The following is a 26,658-nucleotide window of genomic DNA, read 5'->3' as shown; positions in this document are numbered from 1 at the left end:
AATGAGCGCTTACTCGCTCGTACGGGGACAGCCAGTTCTCCACGTCGTGGTCGTCTGTGCCGCTGAAAACAGGAGGATCCTTGTGGCGAGGTAGACCAGAGCACACGACGATGGTGCAGGAGGTGTTTGCTGGGACGTCGGCTGAGATGCGTCCTGAGACATGGTTGAAGGGAGGGTACGGGATCGGAGCTCCAGGATGCGTTCGAGCGGAGCACTCTCCACCACTTATAAAGGCGTTTATTGCACGCAAGCGTTAGAGCCGCCCGTTGCATCAATTCAGGGAACTGCGAGCGCGAGCGGCGTAGTCCGAGCGATGCGCTGGAGATACTGACCCACTAGGCAATGCTGATAAGGATGCCCCACTGCATCGTCCCTCTTCTTCACTACATGGCTATTTAAATTGGTTCAATCCATAGATATGGATGGCGGGTTGCACACCTCACCATTTTTCGTGTGGGAGAACTGCCGGCAGGCGAAGTGTGGTATGCCGTTTATTATGCGTTCCTGTGAATGTGAAACGTGGTATCTACAAAATTTTTCAATATGCCAGACGTTTGTACATACGTGCATGTTTGTGCAAGTGGTCAAGGGGAGGCACAGAACGGGGTGGATTTTTTAGTTAGCTGGCGATGAAAATATCCTAAGGCAGCGGTAGGGACAAGGTAAATGATTGAAGCATTTCTCCGAGGAATATGTGCTTTAATATAGATGTAGCATACAGATAAGTGCTTTGTTAATGATCACATCTAAACAGCACTGTATTACTATTTCTTATTTTTCTTGTATTTCAGGACGGGGATGCACAGTTATTGTCCATACATCAGCTGTGAATAATGCGCTGCCTGAAGCGTGTGAAGCCGTGTACAAAAATGCTTGCGGTAGGAGTTCATATAAGAAAACGATCCCCAACACTGAATGCGGAGAAAATGATGGCTAACTCACGAATTCCTGAAAATTTAGAAAACTAATTTCAATCGCTGTTCATAATAAAACTAATAAAAATATATTTTAGGTATTGTGGCTTGTATTTCAGGTATTTTAGGTATTGTGAACAGGCTTACATTTTCATTTCCTATGTACCGAAAGGGACATATTAGAACAAGTTTAGTACATGGAAGACAGGATGGCAACCGTTCTGTGGCTATGCCCATTTGTTTGCTTCCTATGTACCGCCGAAAAGACGCGCGAGTGCACAATTCATCTTCGATAGTTGCTATGGTGTTAAACTCAAAAGAAAAGGAAGAAAATCACGATAAGCGGGTCCCCTCGACGTGTTTTGTCGATATGTGGCATTCAAACATACTTTCACTATATTCACAGCGATGGCTGTTATGGGTCCATTTCCACAGTATTTTTTATGTCTAACGGTGTGTTTAGCGGCACGAGCAAAACTGACGCTCTTGTTTTTTCCACAACACTGCCGGTTCACCTCCTGAGACAACCGGGCACGAAATTCAAAATAAATCAGAAAAAAAATAAAACAATAGTACAGTACATACGTCATGGGTTTCCTCACACATACGATATCAGAGCATAAGTTTAGTTACAAGTTGAGTCACTGAAGTGTCTGGAATAATCAGAATTAATCAGAAATCACTGATTACCGCACAGCAAAGCACAGAACACCAACGCTGAGGTGCGAGCGCTAGTTAGATACACCTAAGTCAAAGATTAGGGTCGGCTTCCATTTTTTATGTCCACCGGTGTTCACCGGCATCCGTCGTTGCAAGGACCAAGATATTTTTTTAAAGGGGTAAAATGAGTAATGGGTCAACCAGATTTAAACACCAGCCGTACCAAGTGGCAGTCACAGGCTATATCCCTCCGCACATTTTCTTGTTTCTGTTAAAAGGGGAAAACACCGATGACCCTACACTAAAAGATGAAAAGGTAATAATTAGGCAAATTTACAAACAAATCAAACCCATGCAACCAGTCAAGAGCATCCCTACAGTATTTGTGTATCGCACATGTTTGAATAATTTGTTCCTGGATTATGCACTTTGTAGCTCGCGGGGGAATGGCATTTCTTTCAATCATTCTGGCTCTGCAGGTTTATGCAAGGCGACTAGAAAACTCGACCGTATGCAATGTTCTGTCGTTTTTAACATCAAGGGATCGGGTAGTTATTTGATTATATTCTAAGCCATTTAATTTTAAAGACTAAGAATTCATTTTTTTTCCTGGCAGAAAGTGCGGATTGATTAAAAACCAGGAAGCTATTGATCATTGGTTCATTGATTGTTGTGATGCAGTATCTTTTACGGATATCTTACAGCGAACACTGAAAACAAGGCGCAGCCACTCCTTTTTTCTCCAATACATAGAAAACAAAACTGAAAACACACTACAGATATAAAAAGAAAACGTCGCAGTTTCGCCTGCAAGGCGGAGCATTGATTGCAATAGCAAACTAGTTGACAGCGATACCAAGTACGGATATTAGTTTTATCGGCTGCAAAACCTTTTAAGCATAGACATATTAACTACATTAAAAAACATGGTGTCATGCACGCACAGGCAAATATAAACGCATCTCTCTCGATGACCGCGGCAACTCGCTCTCAAAACGCTGTAGTAAGTGCGGCAGCAGCAGCGAGGTAATTGGCGTTCGTCCTGCCGCTCGCATCAACGCGAACTATAAGCCGTGAAACACAGCGCAGAAAGGCAGGACTCTGCCGCCGCCGCAGATGGCTTTCAAGATACAGCCGCCCGGGGGGGGGGGGGGGGGGGACCCATAGCAAAATGTGGGGTTGAATGGGAAACTCCAGAATCAGTTACTTGTGCTGGCAACACTGTCGGAGTAAACAAAGATGTCTAGAACATCCAGGTTCACGATGGCTGTTTCGCTTGGTGCTGTGCTCACCTTTCTCTTTAGTGGCGACGAATCGAGGTGTTTCGCCGAAGCACAGCCACACTGACACACATTACATACCAGTGTACGGAACGCCCAGCCGAGGCAGTATCCAGGCTGGTGAGCTCATCACACACACTCACAACGTGGTCTTGGGAGGCACGAATTTCCGAGCTGGCACTGGGAAGCCAACTGGCGACCCTGGACCAGGCCCGGCGAGCCGCCGCGGCCAGTGGGGCTCTATACAAGAGGGCTCCACCCGAGAATAACCACACCAACCACTCTTCGTACCATAAAGTTTATTCTCTCTCTCTCTCGCCGAAGTCGAAATGGTCCTTGCTTTTGATCGCCTTATTACGGCAACCTTAGATGCGACATTTTTCAGTCGACCTTCAACGTCCTTGAGCGAAAACTGTTTTGTCAAAGCGAAATCGTACACGATGATGACTTGGTGTAGTAATTGGCTTACTACACCGACCTGGAATCGTATCTTATTTATATGCAAACGTTCCCGCGAAAATTGACAGTCACTTTAGCATACGCCAAAGAGAGTGAAGGCGAAAGCCTGCACGCTCAAGAGGCATTAATTAAATTACTTGACATCCTCCTTAGAATGTGTTGTTACCTCTTATTACTTGTTTTTTTTTTCGACCAGAGGTCATGGGCTTTAGTGCCTTAATTGACGCTACCTTAATAAACTGTACCGAAATTAAGCTCGCCCAAATTAACAAGAAAGGTCGGGGGTTCGACTCCCACCAAAGGTCGAGAATGCGACTCCCGCCAAAGGTCATGGGTTCGAGTGACCTATTTAGGTCTATATTATTTACAGTGCAACGAGGACCGTGAGGCAAGTGCACTATAATGTAAACATGCTTCGCAAACGGACAGGCACTGATTTGTGTGTGGTCAGGAAATGAACAGCGGCGTTTAGGTTCTCGACGCAGCGCTCACTTGAGCTTTGTTGACAAAGCTGAGGCGTCCCTGAAGCAGAGGGCATTTGTCGTTCACGCGACCGTTTTTTGCGGCCACATAAACGAAAAGGCACTCGGGCACGCTTTTGCACGCAAGTGGTGCTTGCCTCTCGAATCAGAAAGACCGTTTTGTATTAAAAAAAATGTCACAGTTTCGCCCGAAAGACTAGCATCAATTGCGATAGCAAATTAGTAGAGAGCTATTCGGAGTATAGATAGTAGTTTTATCGGCTGCAAAACCTTGGACACGTTCGTTCACTAATTGAATTCACAAGCGTGGTGTCAGCGCGCACAAGCAAACATGAATAGATCACACTGAATGACTGCAGACAATGACTGTCAAAACGCTAGCAGCAAGCGCAGCTGCGGCAGCGGGCTAAGGTTCGGGCGGTCTATCGCTTCAACGGAAACTGAGCGGCGAATGCACAGCGCATACAAAGGTCAGAGCCGTGTGGAGATAAGAGACGGTGTGGGCAACCGCCACCGCCGGGCAAAGTGCAGAGGAGTTGTGCAGAGGAGAAGTTGTTGGCAGGGGAAAAACTGCCCCCCTCCCTCCCGCGCTGCCTTCCCGCTTTCTTGCTTTCGCGTGGGAGATTAATTGGCCAGTTTGCCTTGCGCCCGGTTGCAAGATAAGCATTTGGTGAAGCAGTACAGCGTCGACCCGCCTCCCTCCCTCCCTGCCTCCCTCCCATACCCCCACGGCCTTTCGCGCAACGGTCGCGTTTGCTTTCCGCCGTGCGGTCACTCTCCGTGATAGCGCGCGTCCCCCGCGCGCTTTCACTCGCGCTTACGGCGCGCGGCGACGATATTATCGCCCTTGGATTTGATACGGAACCTCACGGCGACGGTGACGGCGACGCCGACGGCAGAAATCCGGTTGAAGTGTCCATGTAATTGCTATCGCAACAGTAACGACAATGATACACTATATAGTAGAGCACTGCACGGGCCGATTTTTGCGGCCCGGGCCCGGCCCGGGCCCGTTTTAACATTGGGCGGCCCGCCCGAGCCCGATCAAAACTTTTATGGCGAGACCCGGGCCCGGCCCGGGCCCGGAAATAATCTACGTTACCCGCCCGGCCCGGCCCGCCACCCCTTTACCTTAAGCCCGAGCCCGGCCCGAGCCCGACTAGAAACCGGCCCGAACCCGGCCCGAGACCGAAAAATACATGTTTTTCAGAGTTGAGAAGCCCGAGAATAACTCGCAGAAAGCCCGAGCCCGGCCCGGGCCCGCGTCAAAAAACCCGAGCCCGGCCCGGGCCCGGGTCAAAAAGCACACGCCGTGCCCGAGCCCGGCCCGAGCCCGTGAAAAAATTCCTCTACCCGGCCCGGCCCGGCCCACGGGCCGGGCCGGGCCCGGGCTTTCGGGTAAGCCCGAGCCCGTGCAGTGCTCTACTATATAGTGACCGGGGCTATAGTCCGCTAGCGTTGTTGTTGATCCTGAAGCGCCGCTAGTGAACCGCGAGGGCGCACAGCCAACGCCTCCTAGATAGCACAAGGCTGGTGCACTTCGATCCATGACGTCATAAAGCAGAGCGCACAGGCGTGCAATCTATGAGGCGTTGACGCAGTCACGTGGAAGTAGCTTCACCCTATTGCGACTATACAGTGTGTTCATTTTAGCTGCAGCAATTAATCCGGAGCCCTCCACTACGGCGTGCCTCATAATCAGAACTGCTTTTGACACGTAAAAGCCCAGAATCAATCAATTTTAGCTTCACCAAATTTTTAAAAATTGCCTGTGGCAGATAGCACAATTCTAATCCTTGGTCTAAACTACTCGATGAGGCGGCCATTACTTCCAGAAGAAATCCAAATGCGTAATTGAAAACTTCGTATAATTACGCTTATTAACTTTTTAATTAATTATTTTATGGCACATATCTTCATCTACAAACTGTAGCTAGTGAGTTTTCATGGTGTATCCACTTCAAACGAATTTTCTGGGCTGCGCTAGTTTCGAGATATTAATTTTCAAATTGTCCGACGAAATGCATTGGTGTTCCAGTTACTTTTGTGCTTCAATGCATAAAACAGCGTTTCCTTCAAAAAGGTAACTGTAACGTCAATGCATTCCATCGGACACTTTGAAAATTAATATCTGGAAACTGGTTCAGTCCTAAGAATTCGTTCCAAGTGGATCCGACTTGCGAACTCACGGGCAATAATTTGTAGATGGGAATGTGTGCTGTAATGTAATTCATTAAAAAGTTAATTACCATATTAATGCTAATTATTCAATAAGCCGTTTAGATTTTTCGTGGAAGTAATTGCCGCCTCATCGAGTAGTTTAAATCAAGGATCAGAATTGTGCTATCTGCACAGGTAACTTTTGAAAATTACTGCAGCTAAAAGGAAACACCTTGTATCTGTGCAGTGATGCACTTTTTAAAGCCGAGAACATGTTGTTCTGAATGGCGTGAAAGAAACAAAATTGGAACAAATAACTTGTGCAGTTCCGCTTGTTCATTGTTTGCGTGAACAATTTACGTTGTTAAACTGGGCCTGATCAACCATCGTGCGTCGAGTATGTTCATCCTGTGCAACCTGCACTGGCGAGGCTTAAATCTTGATATCCGAGCTTATCCTAGCTTGGAATAGGTACAAATTCAAGATCAGAATAACTAAATGGACCTCTTTGCGTGTCCACGTTCACCTATCTGCGTGATGACGGACTCCATTTGGGCCAGAACGCCAAGTTGCGGAGCAGGATATGTTTACCAACGGCATACGTGCATAGTGCATACGGCAGACATTGCTAAATCCTGACTGAGAGCTTACCACTGTCGTTGAAAAGAAAAGTGTACAATCATTGCATTCTACCGGTGCTTACATATGGTGCAGAAGCTTGGATGTTAACAAAGAAGCTCGAGAACAAGTCAAGGACTGCACAAACAGCGATTGAACGAAACATGTAAGCCTAATTTTAAGAGGCAGGAAGAGAGCGGTGTGGATCAGAGAGCAAACGGGGATAGCCGATATTCTAATCGACATTAAGAGGGGAAAATGTACCTGGGCAGGCCATGTAATGCGTAGGATGGATAACAGGCATACAGTTCTAGTGTTTTTTTATCCGGTTCAAATTACAGTTTATGCATAGTAAGTTGCACTATGCAATCTGGCACAGTCTCCGCTAAAATTAACACAGCCAATAGATACCCACGTGACCGGGGCTCATATCGGTCTGCATATTTGAGTTCATATATCTTTCGCTTCTGAAAATCACCAGAGATTAGGAGTGACAGACTGACACTTATTGTGGATTCACGATAGAAAGGAAGGACTCATGACCTGGGTCTCAAAATGGAGAGGGTCATTGGTCCTTACCACGGTGTTAGAAGTACAGGTGGAACGACGGAGCGCCGCCGCCGTGCACTCGCTGCGTCGAACTTCAGTACCTCCGCTCCATCCCGCCGCGAAATGGCAGGAGCGGTTGCGTGGCCGACAGCCCGGCGAGCCGGCCTCTATTGCGCATTTGTGGACGAGCGGTCGCCGTCTAGTCGAAGCAGTTGTCGCCACGTTGTGCCCTTGTTTTCATTCTTTGTGTGCGATGACAAGCTGTGCTCTTCGTGTGAGCAAGCCGTGAAATGGGCAAGAAGTTTTTTTTTTCTTTTTTTTTTGCCACGGTGCAAATCTGGCTACGAGACCTGCACTGAAAAAGTGTCGCTTTTTGCTGCACCCCGAGAAACGAACCGCCTGAAGATATGGCGCCATGCGATTCCGCGCAAGGACCGGGTGCTGCAGTCGACTGACTACGTGTGCGAGAAGCACTTCGAGCCGAGGTACGTGACGAAGATGTGGGAAGCAGTTTACAAAGGACTCGTTCTTGTGAGTGCACCGCGAAAGGCGACTTTGGCAAAAGACGCCGTGCCGACGAAGTTTCCCGAGTGCCCTGCTCATTTGACAAAGACAGAAAAAAAGAAAGGCGCCGGCGCACCGTTCGCACCCTCCTGCCACCAAACGTAGCCGTGTCAGACTGGAAATATTTCTCTCCGTGCGAGAGCTACGCTTGTAACAATGAGAATGTGCTGGGTTTATATTTGTCTAACTAGGTAAGCATTACTTCAAGAAACAGAACTAACTTCTGTCATATATCAACGTGACGTCACTGTCATATGGTAATATTGACTCGTATACATGTTTATCCTTTCACCGGTGACCGCTTTTCACAGGCTGTTAAACCTTATCGCTAGGCACAGGACGCGCCTGCATGTATCGGAAGTTTCTCGAACGTTATCGATGCTTCTATCCGTTGTCTCTTGTCACCGACGCTCATTTAATCTGATTGTATGAGCGACGCGAATTGTCTAGAACTTTCTGGAAGACACGCGGGTACCAGGGATTAATCTGGAACATTCGATGACTCATGTATAAAAGCCGATGCGTTTCGCCGCTGATCAGATTTTCGACGATCGCCGACTGTGTTCGCCGCTTTCGTTGTGCTTCGAGTGTAGCTTGCTTTTGTGGGCAAAGGTTCGCCCAATAAAGAATAACTTTCGTCATACACAGTTTTACGACTGCTTACTTCAGCGTCACTACTACGTGACGTCTGGTGGAGGTGCACAATTTTACATGTCCGAATGCGAAGGCATCCTCCTATCGCGAAGCTTCTAGGTGGGTAAACGAACATATTTAACAGATATCTACGACGGTATCGTCAAAATGTCGTATTTGTTCGTCATTTTTATGTTTTTGCGCTCGTTATAGCGTGAAGGCTGACTTTTTTATTTATTTCGAGCGGCGTTCGCGGCCCCGTAGCGACCATGCATGATACCTCGCCTCGGCCACGTGTACTGTGGCGCCATCTCGGGCCCTCTGCACAAAACGCGGACCGAAGTTATCCCTTCTCGGAGGCGCCGTTCGTACACCTAATATACTACCAACACCGTGGTCCTTACTCTCCCGAAATTTGGAACAGGCGCCTTACAACACTGATTGGCCACAAATCTTGTCACTCGCGGAGTATAGCGTCGAAATTTTTGTCAATTACTGCACGTGTATTGTACAATAATACAGTGGGGACTGATAGAAATAGAAGCGCCGATTTCCTCTGAAAACAGTCAACGGTCAATGCTTCCGTACTGAAATTTAAAAGGCATAAAGGTTTAGATTTTTTGACTGGAGAGTTATTACTTGGCAGGGTGAAGTCTCGGGTCACGATTCTGCAGTGATCGCTACTTTAGCGCCAAGCACCCTGTACTATATTAGAAATCTTGACAATACGTCATTCTAAGCAGCAGTAACAGTTATTTTTTCAGTTCATATTATTCACTAATTGAGTACTCTCGATTTAATTGAAGTAACAGACACCACTTTTTCATTGCGCACCCTCTTTCAGGTTTCTCCAAATGCCAGTGCTCGCATACTACGTTCTGCACGCACTACTTCCAATGTTCTTCCATGCCGGTAAATGTTATTCGCATTCCTTATACTTTTATGCCATTGAGATTTGCGAAGCAAGCGATAACTCGAAACGAGCAAGCTCGTGTCATCGCTGTAAATAATTCATACACAGATATCAGTTGGCAGAATGCATGAAATTTATTCAGCTTTTGCGGCCATCCTATAGTTATCACTGTATCTTGTATCATACGTGGCGGGTTTCGACACCCAATACATGTAACAGCCTCTGTTCACTTGCATAAACGAGTACCACAACTAACAAACACTTTAAGACTTTTGCTTTAGAGAAGGCGAGCAGAGACAATAGCCTGCCCACTTCAATGCACTGACTGTACTCCTCTCCTACAAATTAGCTTTCTAGATTCGGCTGACGTGAACCAATGCTTGCTTTCATTCCAGGCTCCGTTTTCGACGAAAAGGGCGCCTACGATGAATGGTGGAGTGTTGAAAACGAAGAGAGCTTTTCGCGGGCCCAGCAGTGCCTCGTTCAGCAGTACCTCGAATCAAGCAAATCGGATGCTTCACAAGTTTGTATTGTTTTTTTACATGTTTTGGAAATTAATCAGGATATGAAAAAAAGAAGCCCTAGCATTCCTGGCATTTACACTGTGTTTTTTTTCCTCCTCAAGGAAGAAGCTAAAGCAATGGCTGCCCAAGTGATGAACCAAAATTTTATACTCGCGCCATCGTTCGAGGTAAGGTTCTGTAGCCGTACCTCAGTCTTATTGCTTACAGTTGACACTGACACCACAACTTTTAGGTTGCAGTAAGTCGCATAAGGAAGTGGGAAAGTCTCGCTTGCTTGCGTGCGAATTCACTTTACTCATGTCACTGTTCATTCTGTTGCACGCTCGCGCTCTCACTCGGAACAATTCTTCCTATAGCACATAGTGGCACCTCTTGCCTGTTTTTGCTGCGTGCGTAATTCCTTTGATCACTCGGAAGAAGTCCTGCAAAGCACGCGAGAATCGCATTAGCTCCTAACGAAAGAGAGTCAAAGGAAATAACATCACGACCAATAATAAACTGTAAGGGAGCTTAGAAGTAAGCTCCGAGACGAAATATTCGCAATGACACGCAAGCTCTCTTGGAGTAAAGGCGCCGCTGTGGCAATAGAGACATCCGTGTCGTGCAAGTGCCACGGAGGTTTCAATGCAGTGCGCGTTCCTTATATTCGATGCGCAACAATAAGTAGCGCTCTTTGCGTGAAAGCCAAGTGATGTAGTCAGTATTGTAGCCAAACCATACCACTGGTGTTCGTACTAAGCACGAGATATTAAATATTCGGCAGTCGAACTTCGCACGCTAACTCGTTTCATGTCTTCGAGGCGCATTCACTTCCGGATCCATTTGAACTAATGTTAGGAAACTAAAGTGCGAAAAGCTGTCAAAGTATCGAAAAGTACAACACAAAGAGTGCATACTTTTAATGCTATTCGGAATTCTTTGGGAACTTACCCCAGTTTGCGGTATGTGTCTCTCTTAGTATATATGTATCTATGTCCGCGCCGAAACCTCTTTCCCGCCAGCTTGGGTCATTAGGTAGTTCATGGTCAAATAGAGAGATAGGGAGTACATTTTAATGAAGAGAAGGGAGGAGAGGTCGGCCTGGAGAGCGTGTCTCTAGCCTGCTACTCCTCACTGGGGTAAGGGGAAGTGGGAGGTACAGAGAGAGGTAGGTGACAGGTGATTATGATATCGTGCAATAAGCTACTATTTACACACGTTGTCCAATACGCGGTTGTGCACTTTTCACACACTACACGCAGGAGTAGTGTTGTCCGCACAGAACGTCATCGCACAAACACATTTCGCGCACTGCACACTGCACAGGTCCTAGAGACGACCGTCTAAGCCCTTCTCACACATAAAGTTCAAAAGTGATCTTATGGTGCGCTGAGCATGATCAACGCTTCTCCATGCGCCTAAAACCTTGGCTTCCGAAAAGGGGCGGGAGTCCAAACAGTCAAAACTACGTTTTAGTGTCCTTCGCTCGGTCGGATATTGAAGGCACACGCAAAGTATGTGTTCTATTGTCTCGGGAGTGTGACAGACGCTACAATCAGGGTCCCGTTCTCGTCCAATCTTGTGAAGCTATTTGCCGTAATCGATGGATTAGTGTTTCCTGGCCTCTCCGCATCCGAAGTGGAAGTCGGAATCGCAAACCGGCTTCAAGTCTATAGAGGCGCTCTTGTCGATGTTCGGGGTTGTCCCATTGTCGCTTCATAGACGTTTTGATGGAGTTGTGTAGCAAGGCGTTGATGTCATAACGGCAAAAGGGAAGTTTTATAATCTCCCCGTCAGTGTGCGCCATTTTTGCTTCCGCGTCAACCTGCTCATTTCCAGCTATTCCACAGTGGCTGGGAATCGTCTGCAGTGCAATGGTATGTCCGGATTGAGACGCCTCAGTAAGCAGAGCCATGATGTCGTAGATTAGAGGGCTATATGCGCTTCTGGGATTCATATAATTGCTTATGAGTTGCAGCGCCGGTTTTGAGTGGCAGAACACTGTCCAGTTAGCGAGGTTTTGTTGTAGTATGCAGCGGACTGCTTCTCGAATGCCGGTCAACTCAGCTGCTGTAGACGATGTTTTGTGTCCTATCTTGAACCGCTGCGTAATCCCCATTGCAGGTACCGTGTAAGCTACCGCGGAAGAGGTCTGTGTAACAAAACCATCTGCAAAAACATGTTCGGTATATCCGTACTAGTATAGTAAGCAATGTAGGATAACGCGAAATGTTTGAGACCCGCAAGCGGCATTTTCGACTTTTTCGTTATTCCAGGGATTTAGATTTTCACCGTCGGCTTTGCCGTCGTCCAGAGGGGAGCTTCAGGTATGCCATGCGCTGTGAAGTCCGACGGCAGTAGATCCCGTTGCGACAAAACGGCTTCTGAGTAGGCGGCGTCAGGCCGTATACTTGTGACATTTGTCAGTGGATGATTCCTATGCCTTGTCAGTAGCCTTAAATGCACTCGCATTGGCTCATGTTGCAGATACACTCGAGCTGGGCATGCGCGTGCCTCTGCAATAGTGCCCCATGTGGAAGTACATCGTGGTAACCCTAGGCAAATTCTTAGTGCGCGAGCCTGAGCTCCTTCAAGTGTGCGGAGGGCAGATGAACTAATCCGAGAAAGTACAGGTGCGTGGTAGCGGAGGTATCCAACAAAAAGTGCCTGGTAGAGCTGCAGAAGAGATGATTGGGATGGCCCCCACGATTCTCAAGACATATGTCGAATGATTTGTGCAAAGCTGTCCAGCTTTTTTCTCAATGCAGAGATGTGTTTCGACCAAGATAAGTCACGGTCGATGGTGACTGCGAGAAACTTATAGTGGGTTACCGAAGGTATAATCTTGCCATCAATCATGACGGGGTAGCAGGCCATTGACTTACGCGTAAATGCCATGGCTGCACTCTTAGTCGGTGAGAGCTGAAGTCCACGACTATTTAGGTATTGCGACGTTATTGACACTGCACGCTGTAGCTTCGTTTGTACTTGTAAGCGCGTTAAGCTCGTGGTCCATATACAGATGTCATCTGCGTACGCAGAGACCGAGACTGCGCCTGTGAGTTCTTTGACGAGTCCAACGAGAACAACATTAAATAAGGTAGGGCTCAGTACACCTCCTTGAGGCACCCCACGGTAGACAGGATGGTTCCTTGTATGACCGTCTAGAGTTGTCATAAATATCGTTCTCTCTCGAAGATAGCTGGCTATCCACTGATGCATACGGCCACCAATGCCATATTCTTCAAGGGCATTTAAAATTGCATCATGTAGAACATTGTCAAATGCACCCTTGATATCCAGAAAGACAGCAGCCGTCAATCGACGGCGACGTTTCTGATGTTCAACAGTCGTTACTAGATCAATAACGCTGTCGATTGACGACCTACCCTTTCGGAAACCTGTCATAGCGTCTGGATATATATTACGCTTCTCCAAAAACCATTCTAGGCGCATCAAAACCATCCGTTCCATGGTTTTTCCTATACAACTGGCAAGCGCCACTGCTCTGTAGGAAAGCATATCATGGGGTGACTTGCCTGGCTTCAATAATGCCACGATCTTGCTTGTCATCCAATGTGCAGGCACAGTTCCCGAGGCCCAAGAGAGATTATATAAAGCCAGAAGCTCTTCAGTCGCTCGAGGGCCCAGATGGCGTAGGATAGAATAGGTAATGCCATCAGGCCCTGGCGCACTTGAGTGTATTGAAGAGATCGCAGCACGTAGCTCTTGCAGCGTGAATGGAAGGTCGAGACGATCGTCCACTGTTGGGGGAGCGCACCTGAACAGCGTAGATACCACTGTTGTAGAGCCGGAGAGATGTAAGCAGAAATCTTCCGCGATCTCCTTCTCACTGCGCATCTGATTGATAGCCAGAGCTCGGAAGGGACGTCGTTGTTGTGGAGGAGATGGCAAGGCTCGTACAACATGCCATATCGTGGACAATGGTTTTCTTGGGTCCAGGCTGCTGCAAAAGGACCTCCAACGCTGTCTGTCGAGCTTTTCCAAGCGTCTTTGAATTTTCTTTTGCCACACGACGTGACGTCCTCAAGTCAGATATCAATTTAGTTCGCCTGTATTTCCTCTCGGCGCGACGACGGACTGCCCGCAGATGCTCATATAAACATCAACGGATGTTCTGGAATGTGATGTTGCGACGATGTCTGTTGTTGCGTGCATTGCTGCTGTAATTCGCTCTTCGATCTCTTGCGGAGAAGTTATACAGCCGCAGGAGTCTTCCAGTTTGTTTTGAAAAGCATCCCAGTCAGTGCGTTGTGCATGACGATTAGGGAGTCTCGTGAACCATCTCAATTGTACATAAGTAGGTAGGTGATCACTGCCGTACGTTTCAGCATCTGTGCACCAGGCAGCAGAAGACGAAAGGCATCGTGAAGCGATAGCTAAATCGAGACAGCTGCTGTACGTTGTGCCTCGCAAATATGTTGGTGAGCCGTCGTTGAGGATGTCAAGACCATTGCTGTTTGTGAAGTCAAGAAGCTGTCTTCCTCGAGTGTTTATGGCCTGGCTACCCCAAAGATGGTGGTGTGCGTTGAAGTCACCTACGATAACATGAGGTCCTTGGCTGGAGTCAAGAACAAGTTTCAGGTGTGCAGCGTCAAATCTTCCCCTGGGAGAAATATAGCCACCGATGACCGAGATAGTGCGGCGCTTAAGCTTCAGTGTTATAGAAACGTACTCGTTGTTGTTGTGCACCGGAATTTGGTTTAGCGAGTACGTGAGGTCACATCGCACGCATAGTAAGACTTTGCTAGGATTTCCACTTGTCTCAGACGCGAATTGTTCGTAACCAGACAGTCTAAATTTCGAAGTCATATTCGGCTCGCATATCACAATAACTGGAAATCGATACTTGAGCAGTCTCTGTTTAAAATCTCCGAGGCGACCTCGTAGACCTCGTGCGTTCCATTGAAATATCACGGAATGGCTGATCCTGTCTTGCAGTGACAGCATTGAAGTTAATGATGCCGTGGTTCTTGCTATCCTTTATATAGCAGCAAGCACCGGTTCGAGTGCGTCGAGAATTTGCACCGCCGCATTGGCAACGGGCGTCTTAACTCCCATAAGCAGCATTCGCAAGGAACGAACCAATTGTGTAAGCATTGCCTTGATTTGACCATCCGAAGACGAAGCTTCGCGTTCATGCTGGCGTTCCGGCTGCACTTCTGCACTCCGAGACGGCAGGGCAGGCCATATAGTAGTGTCCTTGGTGTTCAGAAGAGTAGACGTAGCTACAGGTCCTGACGATTGAGGAATAACAGGAGCGCGCGTCGACTTTTCATGAGGCACCGGTTGTCCTGTTGTCGATGCTGATCTCCTCCTGCGATTACGGGAGCGCCTCTGGTGGCGGTGTATCTTGGTAGCCGCTTCTCTGTGTGTAGAGCGATCTCGCACCATTTTCCTTACCACGGACATTTCAGTCTTTAATTTTGGACACTCCTTCGACGTTGCCTTGTGCGGCCCATCGCAGTTAGTGCATTTCAAGTCAGAGCCATTACACGTCGACTCATCATGATCACCACCACAGCGGGGACATGTCATCCTGTTTGCGCACACAGCACTTACGTGCCCGATTTTCTGACATTTATGGCACTGTAATGGCCTTGGGACGTATGGACGGACAGGATGTCTCACATATCCCACTTTCACATGTGATGGTAAGTTGTCTCCCTCAAAAATGAGCTTTATGCACCTCGACCGTCCAAAACGGTGTATGTCTGTGATATGGACAGTTGAGGATATTAGCGTTGGGAGATCACCATTATCAATATCTGTATCCACATCGTAGATCACACCAGCCGTGGTACTGCCTCCCTGTACGATGAATGAGCGGACAAGGATATTTCCCAGCTGAGTTACAGCCTTTAAAGTGTCAAGGATGCTTCGTGTAGAGACATCAACAGTAAGGATGTTTTTTCTGCTATTAATACGGACCTCTCTGATTTGCCCTGGAGCCAGCTTCTCGAGATAGGCAGTGAGAGTTTGCCTATTGAGGGAATTGAGGTTGCCAGTAGCAGCGATGGGGATGTAGGCGATTGTATACGTTTGCTGTGAGGGCGGCTTATTGTAGTTGAGCTCACTCACGCTTGAAGTCCTGGGAAGTTTCCTCTTCAACCGGCGCTTTGTGGCCACTGTATATCCACCGTCGGATTCCATGTCGTCCACGTCAGAGCCGCTCGATGACCCTGGCAGAGTCATGTGCAGATGGTCGGACGCAGCAGACCGACGTTCAGCTTGGAGGCCAGCCCCCAACCGTGGTGGCAGAGGGGGCGGAACGTCCGTCATTGCGTTCGATACTGTACCCGCCACGGAGGCGTCGGTACGCACAAAGTTAAATGAAAAACCAGAGCGAAGCAGGAACAGCAGCTGATCAAGAACTCGTCTTCTTCGTCTTCTTCCACGACCCAACACAACAACCTCCGGGGGCTATGTACATACCTATTGTGTCCAGCTGACTCGTCGGGAATGTGACGCACAGCGCCGTCTGGCCGTACTCACGGCCGGTGTCAGGGAACACGTAACGTCCGCCGTGCAGGGAGCTGGGGAACTCGGGCACGCTGTGGACCAGCCACACGCCCTGCTGCTCGTCGAACAGGATCACGCCTGCGAAGGAAGGAGGGACATGAAAACTGGTGACACGATCCTGGTCACACTCCAGGCAGTTTGATGAGCAGTGAAAGCTTAAGGCCTTCACCAACTCATCATGCATTCATTCACGAGCGGCGCAAAATTTTGCTCTCCGCTCTGGCATAACTACAAATGGCACCGAAGTCAGATTTTGCCAACATGGGAGGAACGCTATGGCAAATTCCTCGGCGAAGTTAAATGCGCGTGGGGTAACTGCAGGCTTTATAAAAAAAATTCACGCGGAAACTCCCCAGCGAGTTGACTAAGTCATTATCAATGTTATGAAACTTGATCCGACCAGTATAAACGACAGTGCTGCATCGACACGAACTGCTGCGGATGGCGGTGCAAGGCGAATTGATGACGCAAGCAAACTATTGCAGGTAGCGGTGCCAGGTGCGCTGATGACGCTCCGATCATTACAAGGCGTTATCGCTCTTTAGCGCCCTAGCCATTTGCGTCGAGCCATTATGAACCGTAATCAACCGTACTCCGGCGGCGGCGGCGTATGGCGCGGCCGCGCGGGCCCTATCTTGAAAGCGACCTGCGATGGGGACAGAGTGCGCCGATTTCTGATAGCTTCGTGTGCGCTGTGTTCTCGCCGCTTAGTTCGCGTTGAAGCGAGAGGCAGTACGAAAGTAAATTTGCTCGCTGCTGCGGCCCCTATCTTCAAAGCGTTTCTCTTTGATGACGGACGGGCGGGTTTCCTCATTGTGTAGGCAAGTAATGCTGACGCATTTAAAATTTTTTTTGGAAGTGCTCGAAACCTTTATGTGGCCATTTTACGCTATGTTTACCCAAGGGAACCGGACGTTAAACCAAGTTTATATTTAGTGAAATAAGCGGCACGTTATTGGTCATGCATACGGACATTGAAGTTCGAAGTGTGTGAGTTGATTGCAGCTTTCGCAATAAATTAGGTATACAAGTGCTCCGGAGCGTTTTGAGTGTGTTTTACGAGCGGCACGCTGCCCTGGTATAACTACAAATGCTACCAATATCAAAGTTAGCAGAACGAGGCTGACCACTATGGCAAATCTTTGTGCGGAGTTCATTGCGTGTGGATCAGATACATGTTTTGCGATGAATTCCTTAAACAAGTGATGTAAATTTTCGCCACGCGGCCGTTATCAGCTACGTTTCCCATTGTTCAAAGAGATATCTACTGCACAAACTTTACATGAATTAGAAATGGGAGCCATCTTAAGTGGAATGCGTCGTAAAACTCTAACGTTTGTGGCTCAACTATAGGAGCGTTACGCCCTCGTTTTAGCGTTTTTTTTTCATGCTGTTTATGAGCTTCACCCGGCTTTCGCGGTGAACTAAACGAGGCACCTTGCTTATGTTTGGTGAATCTGAGGACAGCTAATGGGTGATGCGTAGGCAAAGTTAAAATATTATGGGTGAATTGCGGCATTTGCAGCAAATTATGTATGCAAGTACTCCGGAGCGGTATGTGTGCGCTGAAATTACCTGTTTTTCCTGGCAGTACTACGAACCACACCAAGTTGAAATTTAGCTGAAATGGGGAGAACGCTATGGTAACTTTTTGTGCCCAATTAAATGCGTGTATATCAACTGCAGCTTTCTCAAAAATTCTTAATCAAGAGTTCGAAAGTGTGTCACTTTCAGCTATGCTTGCCAGTGTGACAAAATAATTCTACTTTAGACCGTGTCTATATGTTGTGGAAATGGGGGTTATGTTAAGGGCATTCTGGGGCAAGAGTGTTGCGCTCCTGACCGAAATTAAGGTGCTGTAGTTAATTACTGAGCCCTCGTTTTTTTTCTCTTTCTTTATGCCTTATACGAGGTTCGTTGTATGTTTCCCCGGTGTTCTCGGTGAACTAAACAAGGTAGCTTGTTTATAGTTGTTAAAAATTAGGGGCACGTTATGGTTGATGTGTAGGTGAAGTTCGAAATGTGGGGAAAAATTACGACGGTGGGGAAACATTACGCCCCTTGCAGTAGATTACGTATGCAAGCGATCCGAAGCGTTATAAGCGTGTTTAACGAACAGTGCAGAATTTATTGCGCTGTCCTGGGAGAACTGCGATCTTAACTGAGATCAAATTTAGCGAAAATGTGGGGGAGGAGGGAACTTTGGCCAGTGTTCTGGTGAAATAAAATGTGCGTGGATGAATTACTGCCTTTGTGCTCTAAACCTTTATATGCAGCCAATGTTTCAAACACACCAGTCATGTACGGGCAACATTTTAAAGTATGTGATCTGATTACAGGCAACTGTGATTCTTATTGCAACTATACTCAAAAGAAACAGCTTCGCAGGAAATTGGGTATTTATTCCGCAAGGTCGCGAAACTTGCAGCATTTTTTACTCGGACTTTTTGTTATATTTGATTTACTGGTAATCTAAGCGTACGCATTATTTCCTTTCTCGTAGGCATACAAGAAGTAATAAAGAGACCATAAAGACTTGAGAAACTACGATAGTTTAGCTATCGTGAGCTTGTAAATGACAGCAGGTTCTTATGCCATCATTGAATTAAAGAAGCAAGTTGAACTAAATGACCAATAAATATAATTTATAGTCTGCTGCTCTCTGTTGATACTAAATATAGACCATTTTGGGATGTTTTTTTTTTCCAATGCAAGTAGCCCGCTAAAGCCTGAAGCAGGACCAAGCTTCCTTGACAGCAGAACTACGTATGACAATTATTTAACTTCAGTTTATTCAGCATCATTACATGACGTCAGGAGCACAGACAAAGAAAACCCGTTTAGATGAATGGCTTGGAGAATTCTGTGCGCCCGGTGGCATACAGCATGGTGCAACGTTTACGTGCACGCAAATTTGCAACCTATGCAATCTGCTCATGTAAGCACAAGGTGACCACAGTGTAATTGTCGCTATGATTGGTCAATATGAAAAGAAAAAGAAAAAAAAGCTCTAATTACAGAAGTTATGGTATATCATGCATTGATAGAATATTGCATTCATAGTGCCCAATTTGTTTAAATTTATTTTTCTGTGCACCTACATGACGATGACGTGGCCTCTCTGCGACTGATGTGCCTCTGGTTGCTCTCTATAGCAATTACGCGCATGGAATAACTCTCAAACAGCGAGACATCCTGCCACAGGCTGTTGCATCTAGAATTCAATACGCTGAGCCTATACATTATCATACTTAATCTTGCCGAATCGAAAATAACTGCTGTGCGTTCTATGATGCATCCGAGTCGAAGCACCAAGCGCCACTAGTGTTACAACTCGTCGTGCTGCTTATTTCATATATGGCTCTAAAAGTACGCCCTCGTCCACTCACCAGTGACATTGACACTTTAGGGTCAGCCAGGTTTGGGCCGGAGATTGCGAATAGCTTTTCTATCTGTTTTCCTGTCATTTCATCGCCGACCAAGAGCGAGCAGAGGTGGACTCGTCGTCCTCGTTGTTATTGAATGATGTGGCGAAAGGAGAACAGTTACATTATGCGGTCCCCGACGTTATTGAAATCTAGGCGCATGTGAAGAAGTCTTGCTTCAGCTAAGTGTTGCGAAATAAGCCGCGTTGCGTGCATAGACTTAATTGTTTGGTGCAGCGACTGCCCATGTACCGGCCTTAGCAACAGGTTCCTACCATTTGCACAGACCAAGGTTGAGCTTAGATTTAGTTGGACACACACGGTGACGTGTGTGTCCGTTCTGTTCGTGCCTAATGCACTGAGAAAAATATCGGTTATGACATAGACTACGAGTTGCGGTAACGTGGCTTCACCTTTCGTGTGGCCATGGCTGTCGACAGTGGCGCCGTCAATGCCATTCGGAGGCTGGTCGTTGTACGTCGCGTAGGCCAGGTTCTGCAGAAATGGGTGGCAGCGAGGGAATGTTTAGATATAAAAAACAACGCGATTACCGTAGCTATGTCTTGCAGGATGTTCCTACATAGAGGGTTTTTCAGTAAATACTTTAAGTAGAAATTAAAAGCAATGCTGTAGAGATAAGTTTTTTTTTCATGCAACACGTTATATACGCTGGTATAATGGATTCAAAAATGAACTTTTACAGTGAAGCCGTCGGTGATACTACAAGTGCTCAAAAACGTTATGGGCCAGTTTTCAGTGTCCTGGCGATTAAACAAATAAACAAAATTTAATTGAATTACGTCACCACAGACAAATTACCTTCTCAGACGGACATCATTTGCAAGAAAACCGAAGGCAACCCATTTGCTAATTAACCCTACTACATTAAATTACTTCCTATTTACCAACCTTACGCAACAAGCTTATATTGTAATGTTTCAGAAAATCGTCACGAAAGTCTGTTTTGTGTTGCTACATGGGCATGTAGACCGAAACACCTGGCGTATATTTTTTAGTTTAATTTACATGATGACGTACGCGGCACCGCGAAGCTTGGCTCACGGTAGAACCCTTCTGTGACGTAGAAGGGTAGCGTAAAATGACCCCGCTGTGCTTCTGTTTTCAAACGTGCTGTTCCTGATAGGCGCATTACGCAACTTCCGGTTGAGTCACTGCAGCTGCAGGAGCGTGACGGACCCCTTTATCGTGTGATAAGGCGAAGCTTCATTTTAAGCTGCCTCCTGCTACGTCACAGCGGATTTGGAGAGCCATCCGCACTTCGTGGTCCCGTATGTGTAATCAGGGAAGCTAAAAAAGATATGTCAGTTATTTCGGTCTACATGGCCATTTCAAAACGTAGACACATCGAATTGGCCTTTTATGCTTTCGATTTTCCAATATAAACATGTGCCGTAAGGTTTTTAATTAAAAAGTAAGTAAAGCAATTATTTTTATGACATAATGAATGGAATAATAAATGAATTGATTAGATTTTTCTTGCAAATGATGGGCAAATAATTCCTCTGTAAAACCGTAATCCGAGTAAATTTTGTAGGCTTTAGAAACTAAGTATTCGAAGCAAATACACTGTATTTAATTAAATTTATGGGCATGTGTTGACGGAGTTAAAAGTGTGTGGATTGATAACAGTCTTAGGAATGAACTACGTATGCAAGCAATCCGGAGTGATATAAGTGTGTTTTACGAATGGCGCCGAATTTAGCCCGTTGCCTTGGGAAAACTATAAGGGTCAGCGTAATTAAATTTAGTGAAAATGGGTGGGGACACTGTCAAATCTGTATGCGAGGTCGAATGCCTGGGGATGAAACACAGCCTAAAATGCTCAAAAGCGTTATATGTAGGCAACATTTCACATGGGCGAGTCACATGCGGGCAGTGTGGTTTAATTTCAAGCACCTGGGAAGTGTTAATGCAACTGCTTGAAAAAGAAAAAGAAAGGATCACATTTCCGGGAAATTAGGTGGTAATTCTGCAAGGTCGCACAAGTCTCCTATCGTTTTTCATTGACTGCTCTGTGGAACGCGTCGCAATTGCGGAGTTTAGGTCAGTCGGTGCTGAAGGCACGTCCATTTGGTCTGCTTTTCGAGTCTAGTTTAATTGATTGACTACAATTTTTGAATTTTGGAAACAAGTACATTATGTCGCTGGCGTCTCTAAAACGTTAAAATAATAAATGAAGTACGAGGACATGGCAAAGTGAAATATTGAATTGAGTTAAATATTTAGCATTTCGCAAGCAAACGCGGAGAAATCCCTTGCAAAAAAAAAAAAAAAAACTGTGGCTTCAATCTACGATGTGAAGGTGGTTGCACAGCGAAGCTGTAAACGACACCCACAACGATTACCCATTGTGACGTCACTTGAATTCACACACGTGGCTCTACGAAGAGCGAAACCAGAGACACTGGTTTCACGAGGGTTTTGAATGACGTCAACCCCTTTCGAGCGCAGCTGCAAACCTAATCTTTACCGGAACGCGTCGGAGGGTGTTCCCATTGTTCACACGTGACTTATCATCCATCATGTCGTTTTGATGCTCGTTTTGTAGGTTTTATTTTGAAAACGAGTGCTGAGCTGTATGCTCTATGCCTGATTTCAAATGAGATATGCTGTTTGTATTCAATTTTTAGTCTGGCGTTTTTTGATTACGCCGACACGAAAATTGCCTTGGCTGGTAGAGGTATACAGCGTCGCTGGAAAAATGAAAAAGAATACACAAAAACAATAAATATCACATTCTTGATTGTCGGACGTATATACCGAAGGAAAAAAAAACTTTTGTGAAGACTTTTGAACAACAACGAATCATCATAATACATTGCGTGGTTGTTTATGAGTTTTTAAATCTTTAAATAAGTTATTCTTTGTATTAGGTATCTTAATATTGCTCAAAAGGTGCACTAGAACATCACCTTGTGACACAGGTGGCTACGGTATAAGTACAGCTCGTCCTGAAAAAAAAAAAACCTTTTTTGTAGAAAGGGAAGCGCTACACGTGTCTGTCGTCCTTTTTTGTGTCCATGTCCTCGTCTTGCACTACCCTTCACCCCAATTCCGTATGCCTGACCAACAAGCCCACATCGCCACCTTCGCCGACTATATAAAATAATTTTAGGCGAATTTGGGGGAAAAGACCGATTAAGACTGTTAAGAGTGGTGGGCTCATTAAGAGGGATTAAGACTGACAAAGCGAACACTGACTGAACGATACTGTGACTAGAACTTTGCCTCCGTCGCTGTTTGCGGGAGAAATTAAATGCGATCCAGAAACCACCATCCGGGGGCCAGATTGACAAAGCTTTTCTTTCGTAAGTTCGCTTTGCTATTGGCTGGCCGGCTCCGCTAATGATATTTCTGGCATCCGGATTGGCTAAAATTCTGTCTTACGGAAAATTCTAGCGTGAGAAGGTTTTTCTGAATTCTGGCCCAGTTGTGTTCGGATAAAGCTTTTCGGGACGTTTGCTGGCCTTACTGCGAAAGGGCTTGGGTACTTGGAAAGGTTACGCCAATTTCGTTAGTTTTTCTCACCAGCGCGGACTTATTCGTCGAGTAAAGCGGCGCCAAAGTGTTGGCCAGGGCTCCGGTGGCCTCGGCCACTGAGTGCTCGGAGCGTGGCCACCGGGACGTGGACGCCGGCGTCCGCGCGTCCACGTAGAAGTACTCCTCTCCGCCCCGCGGTGAGGTGGACGCCTTGTTGAAGGCCACCGAGGCGGCCCGGGATGCCTCCTTGGGCATTTTGTACATGAAGAACCTGCAGCCAGCGGTTGAACAGGGAAAAAAAAAATAAAAAGAAATACGCGCAGAAATTAGGTACCGCTCTTTGTCAAAGTATATGCGTTAGTATGCTTGTAAGGTTGACAAGTGTATAGTTTTAATATAGGTACAATGACGTCAGATTCATTAACGGACATGCTGGAATCGATGTTTAATAAATTAAATTATGGGGTTTAACGAGCCAAAACCACGACCCGATTATGATGCGTGCCGTAATGGCGGACTCCGGAATAACTCGGACCACCTGGGGTTCTTTAAAGTGCACCTAAATCTAAGTGCACGGGTGTTTTCTGCATTTTGCCCCCACCGAAATGCAGCCGCCGTTGCCGGGGTTTGATCCCGCGACCTCCCAACACCGTAACCACTCAGCAACCACGGCGGGTCGGAAATCTGTGTGAAGCGAATATTTCGGAATGCGGTTATTTTAAATGCTTTAAAACTGTTAATCTGCTGCTCCACACTTTCCAGCATAAAGATTATTGGGTCCAGCGTGGCATTACTACGGTCCAGTTTAATATTGCACTGTTTGCACTGTTATTGCACTATTGCACTTCTACCGACGCGCGGTAGAAGTTTCGACAGCTGCGTGCGATTTAGTCACGGACGACCTTGCACAACGCGCAACACCGCTGAGCGGAGCTCACCCCTCGTCAACGGAAGTTCCCTATAATCTCGAAGCTAGAAAACTGCCGTTGCTTTGGGTCATCTTCATTGATCAATTGCTTTTGTTTGGCGAAGGGCAGTTCCCGCTTTGACGGTGAGCTCCTGCTGAAGCGCTTACTAAAATAGGATTTCGCTCAGCTGCATTTATTCACCACTGCTTCATTGATATGTTGCTTGTCATGTTATGATATGTTATGTTGTCATGTCATGATATGTTGCAAAGCGTCATTGTTACACGGGATTCGGCTGGGCGTTGCTTTCACCCGTCGCTACGCAGACCTCGTCGGCCAATCGAACAGCCCTGATTGTGAACACTGCCAGGCGCCTGAAACGCTGCAACACATATTGTGCGATTGGCCAGCTTGTACGCTAGAGAGAAGGACGTTGGAAGATTCCCTAGCCAGCGTCGGCAGGCAACTACTATCGGAGGACGTTATTCTCGGCCCATGGCCTGGCACTACACCTTCAATGCGGGCAACTAAAGCGCTGTTTAAGGCTCTGCAGGACACGAAGCTAGGCAAGCGGCTCTAGTAGGGCCACCATCTAATGTACATAAGCACTCACAACTCCTCTTATCATCATCCACCGCAGTACTTTCACTCTTCTTCCCTACCCCCTATACAGAGTAGCAGACTAGAGCATACTAGCTCAGGTCGACCTCTCTCTCTTTCCTATCAATGAAATCTCTCTCTCTCTCTCTCTCTATGCTTGTCATGCGTCACATGTCCCTCTCTCAGGCTGACAAAGCAGCCTTCATTGTTGAATTCAGGGTACTCTGGTAATTGTGTCTTATTGCTTTTTCTTCGACGATGTGGCTAATGGCCACACGTTTTCAGTCCTCATATTTAGTGCTGTGGAGGTCCGTGCGCCCCCCAGATAAATATCTGGCGTAACGTAAATATTTAAAACTTTAAGTAGTCATGATTGCATAAGCAGGGCATGCGATTTGGGTAACGAGCCATCAACAATAGCGCGCCACATAAAGCGTTCTTTGAACATCGACGTTTCAGTTCCTTAATGTTAAGCGGTGCATTATTGGACTTACCGTGAATTCTATATAAGCAATATTTGGAAGCGCGTTGCTAGCATCGCATCGCCTATTGAAAATGCTAGGCATATTTCCTTCCTCTTCTCTTTGAATATATTAATCTGGCGTGAAACCAGGCTATATTTACCTCCCAATAGTAATGTCTACTTAATTCACCGCGATGCCTGTCACGTTAAGGGTGGCGTAGAACGCTGACGGGATCAGGAGGATGTCGGCGGCGTTGTAGGCGTCACACCTATACGGTGCACGAGATGAAATCGAAGAAAAACCGTCGGCGTTGGTCAGCACTCAAAGAAAGGATTACATAGGGAGAGCTCCTGGACAACAGTTTGTAATGGGGTGAAGGCGTTTAAGTCACGGATCCGGGACCTTAATGAGGTGCGACGCAATGGCAATGGCATTTCTCTCACATTTACCGCTAAATCGCCACCGAATTTTTGAGCCAGAAGTACTTCGCATTTCTGGTGGCCTTCTAATGCTCCCCGCGCGGGTCACGGATGCGTCGTATGCGGAACAGCACGACAACGCCGACGCCTGCGGCAATGTTGCGAATGCGCCTCGAGCGTCGCTATAATAACTGTCGCAGTAAAACGCACACGAACATTTGCATGTCTAGAAAAAGTAGGATAAATGAGATGCGAAAGGGAAGGAGATATCCAGTGTGCCCCCCAGCACTTGGGAAGGGGTAAGAGAAGACAGAAAGATAAAGCACACACATAGAAAGGGAGGGAGATAAAACACACACACACACACACACACACACACACACACACACACACACACACACACACACACACACACACACACACACACACACACACACACACACACACACACACACACACACACACACACACACACACACACACGTGTGACACTTAGGAGTGTTACAGTAGTTCAAACAGGTCGCTTGACCGGAGTAACTTTAGTAGCGCCCTCGTCGCCTTCTCGCGTGAAGACTGCATGAGCCGGCACTCTCATATCGTCTGCTCAGAAAGGGGCCGGACGTCGAGGCGTGCCAACTCCGCCACGACTGACTGTCTCTGGGAGCTGTAGCGGGGACGATGACACAGGATATGTTCAATTGTTTCCTCGGTGCCACAATTATCATAGGCATCACTGTCAGCCATTCCGATGCGGCAAGCAAAAGCATTCGTAAAAGATACTCCAAGCCACAGTCGGCAGAGAGCAGTTTTCTCGATTCTTAAGTCCAGATGGAATGCGTAGTCGGAAGGATGGTTCGAGGCGGTGCAGTCGAGTGTGCCGGAAACATGGTGTGTTCCACATGGACCATGTGGCTTCATGCGCGAGTGTGGGAAGCTTTGTTGCTGCATCTGTTCTTGATAGTGGGATGGGCTCTTTGAAAGCATTTTCGTTAGCCCTCTTAGCAGCTTCATTGGCCTGTTCGTTGCCACTGATGCCGCAGTGGCCTAGGAGCCACTGAGAAGT

General features: G+C 46.9%; 1 protein-coding gene across 1 annotated transcript in view; it reads right to left on the bottom strand.

Annotated features, from left to right (window-relative positions):
- Positions 1–26,658, bottom strand: part of LOC119459125 (deoxyribonuclease-2-alpha) — a 64,519-nt gene that overhangs the window by 17,601 nt on the left and 20,260 nt on the right. The window contains exons 2-5 of the mRNA XM_037720955.2: positions 23,253–23,475; positions 20,117–20,198; positions 16,171–16,356; positions 15,838–16,049 (exon numbers count right to left, since the gene is read on the bottom strand). Of these exons, the coding sequence (XP_037576883.1) occupies positions 15,838–16,049; positions 16,171–16,356; positions 20,117–20,198; positions 23,253–23,475 (703 nt within the window). The remainder of the gene's footprint in view (positions 1–15,837; positions 16,050–16,170; positions 16,357–20,116; positions 20,199–23,252; positions 23,476–26,658) is intronic.

The sequence above is a fragment of the Dermacentor silvarum genome, chromosome 7 (genome assembly GCF_013339745.2).
Source record: "Dermacentor silvarum isolate Dsil-2018 chromosome 7, BIME_Dsil_1.4, whole genome shotgun sequence".
In the NCBI taxonomy this organism is placed as follows: domain Eukaryota; kingdom Metazoa; phylum Arthropoda; class Arachnida; order Ixodida; family Ixodidae; genus Dermacentor; species Dermacentor silvarum.
Note: the sequence above shows the minus strand (reverse complement) of the source record. Positions and strands in the feature narration are given on the sequence as shown.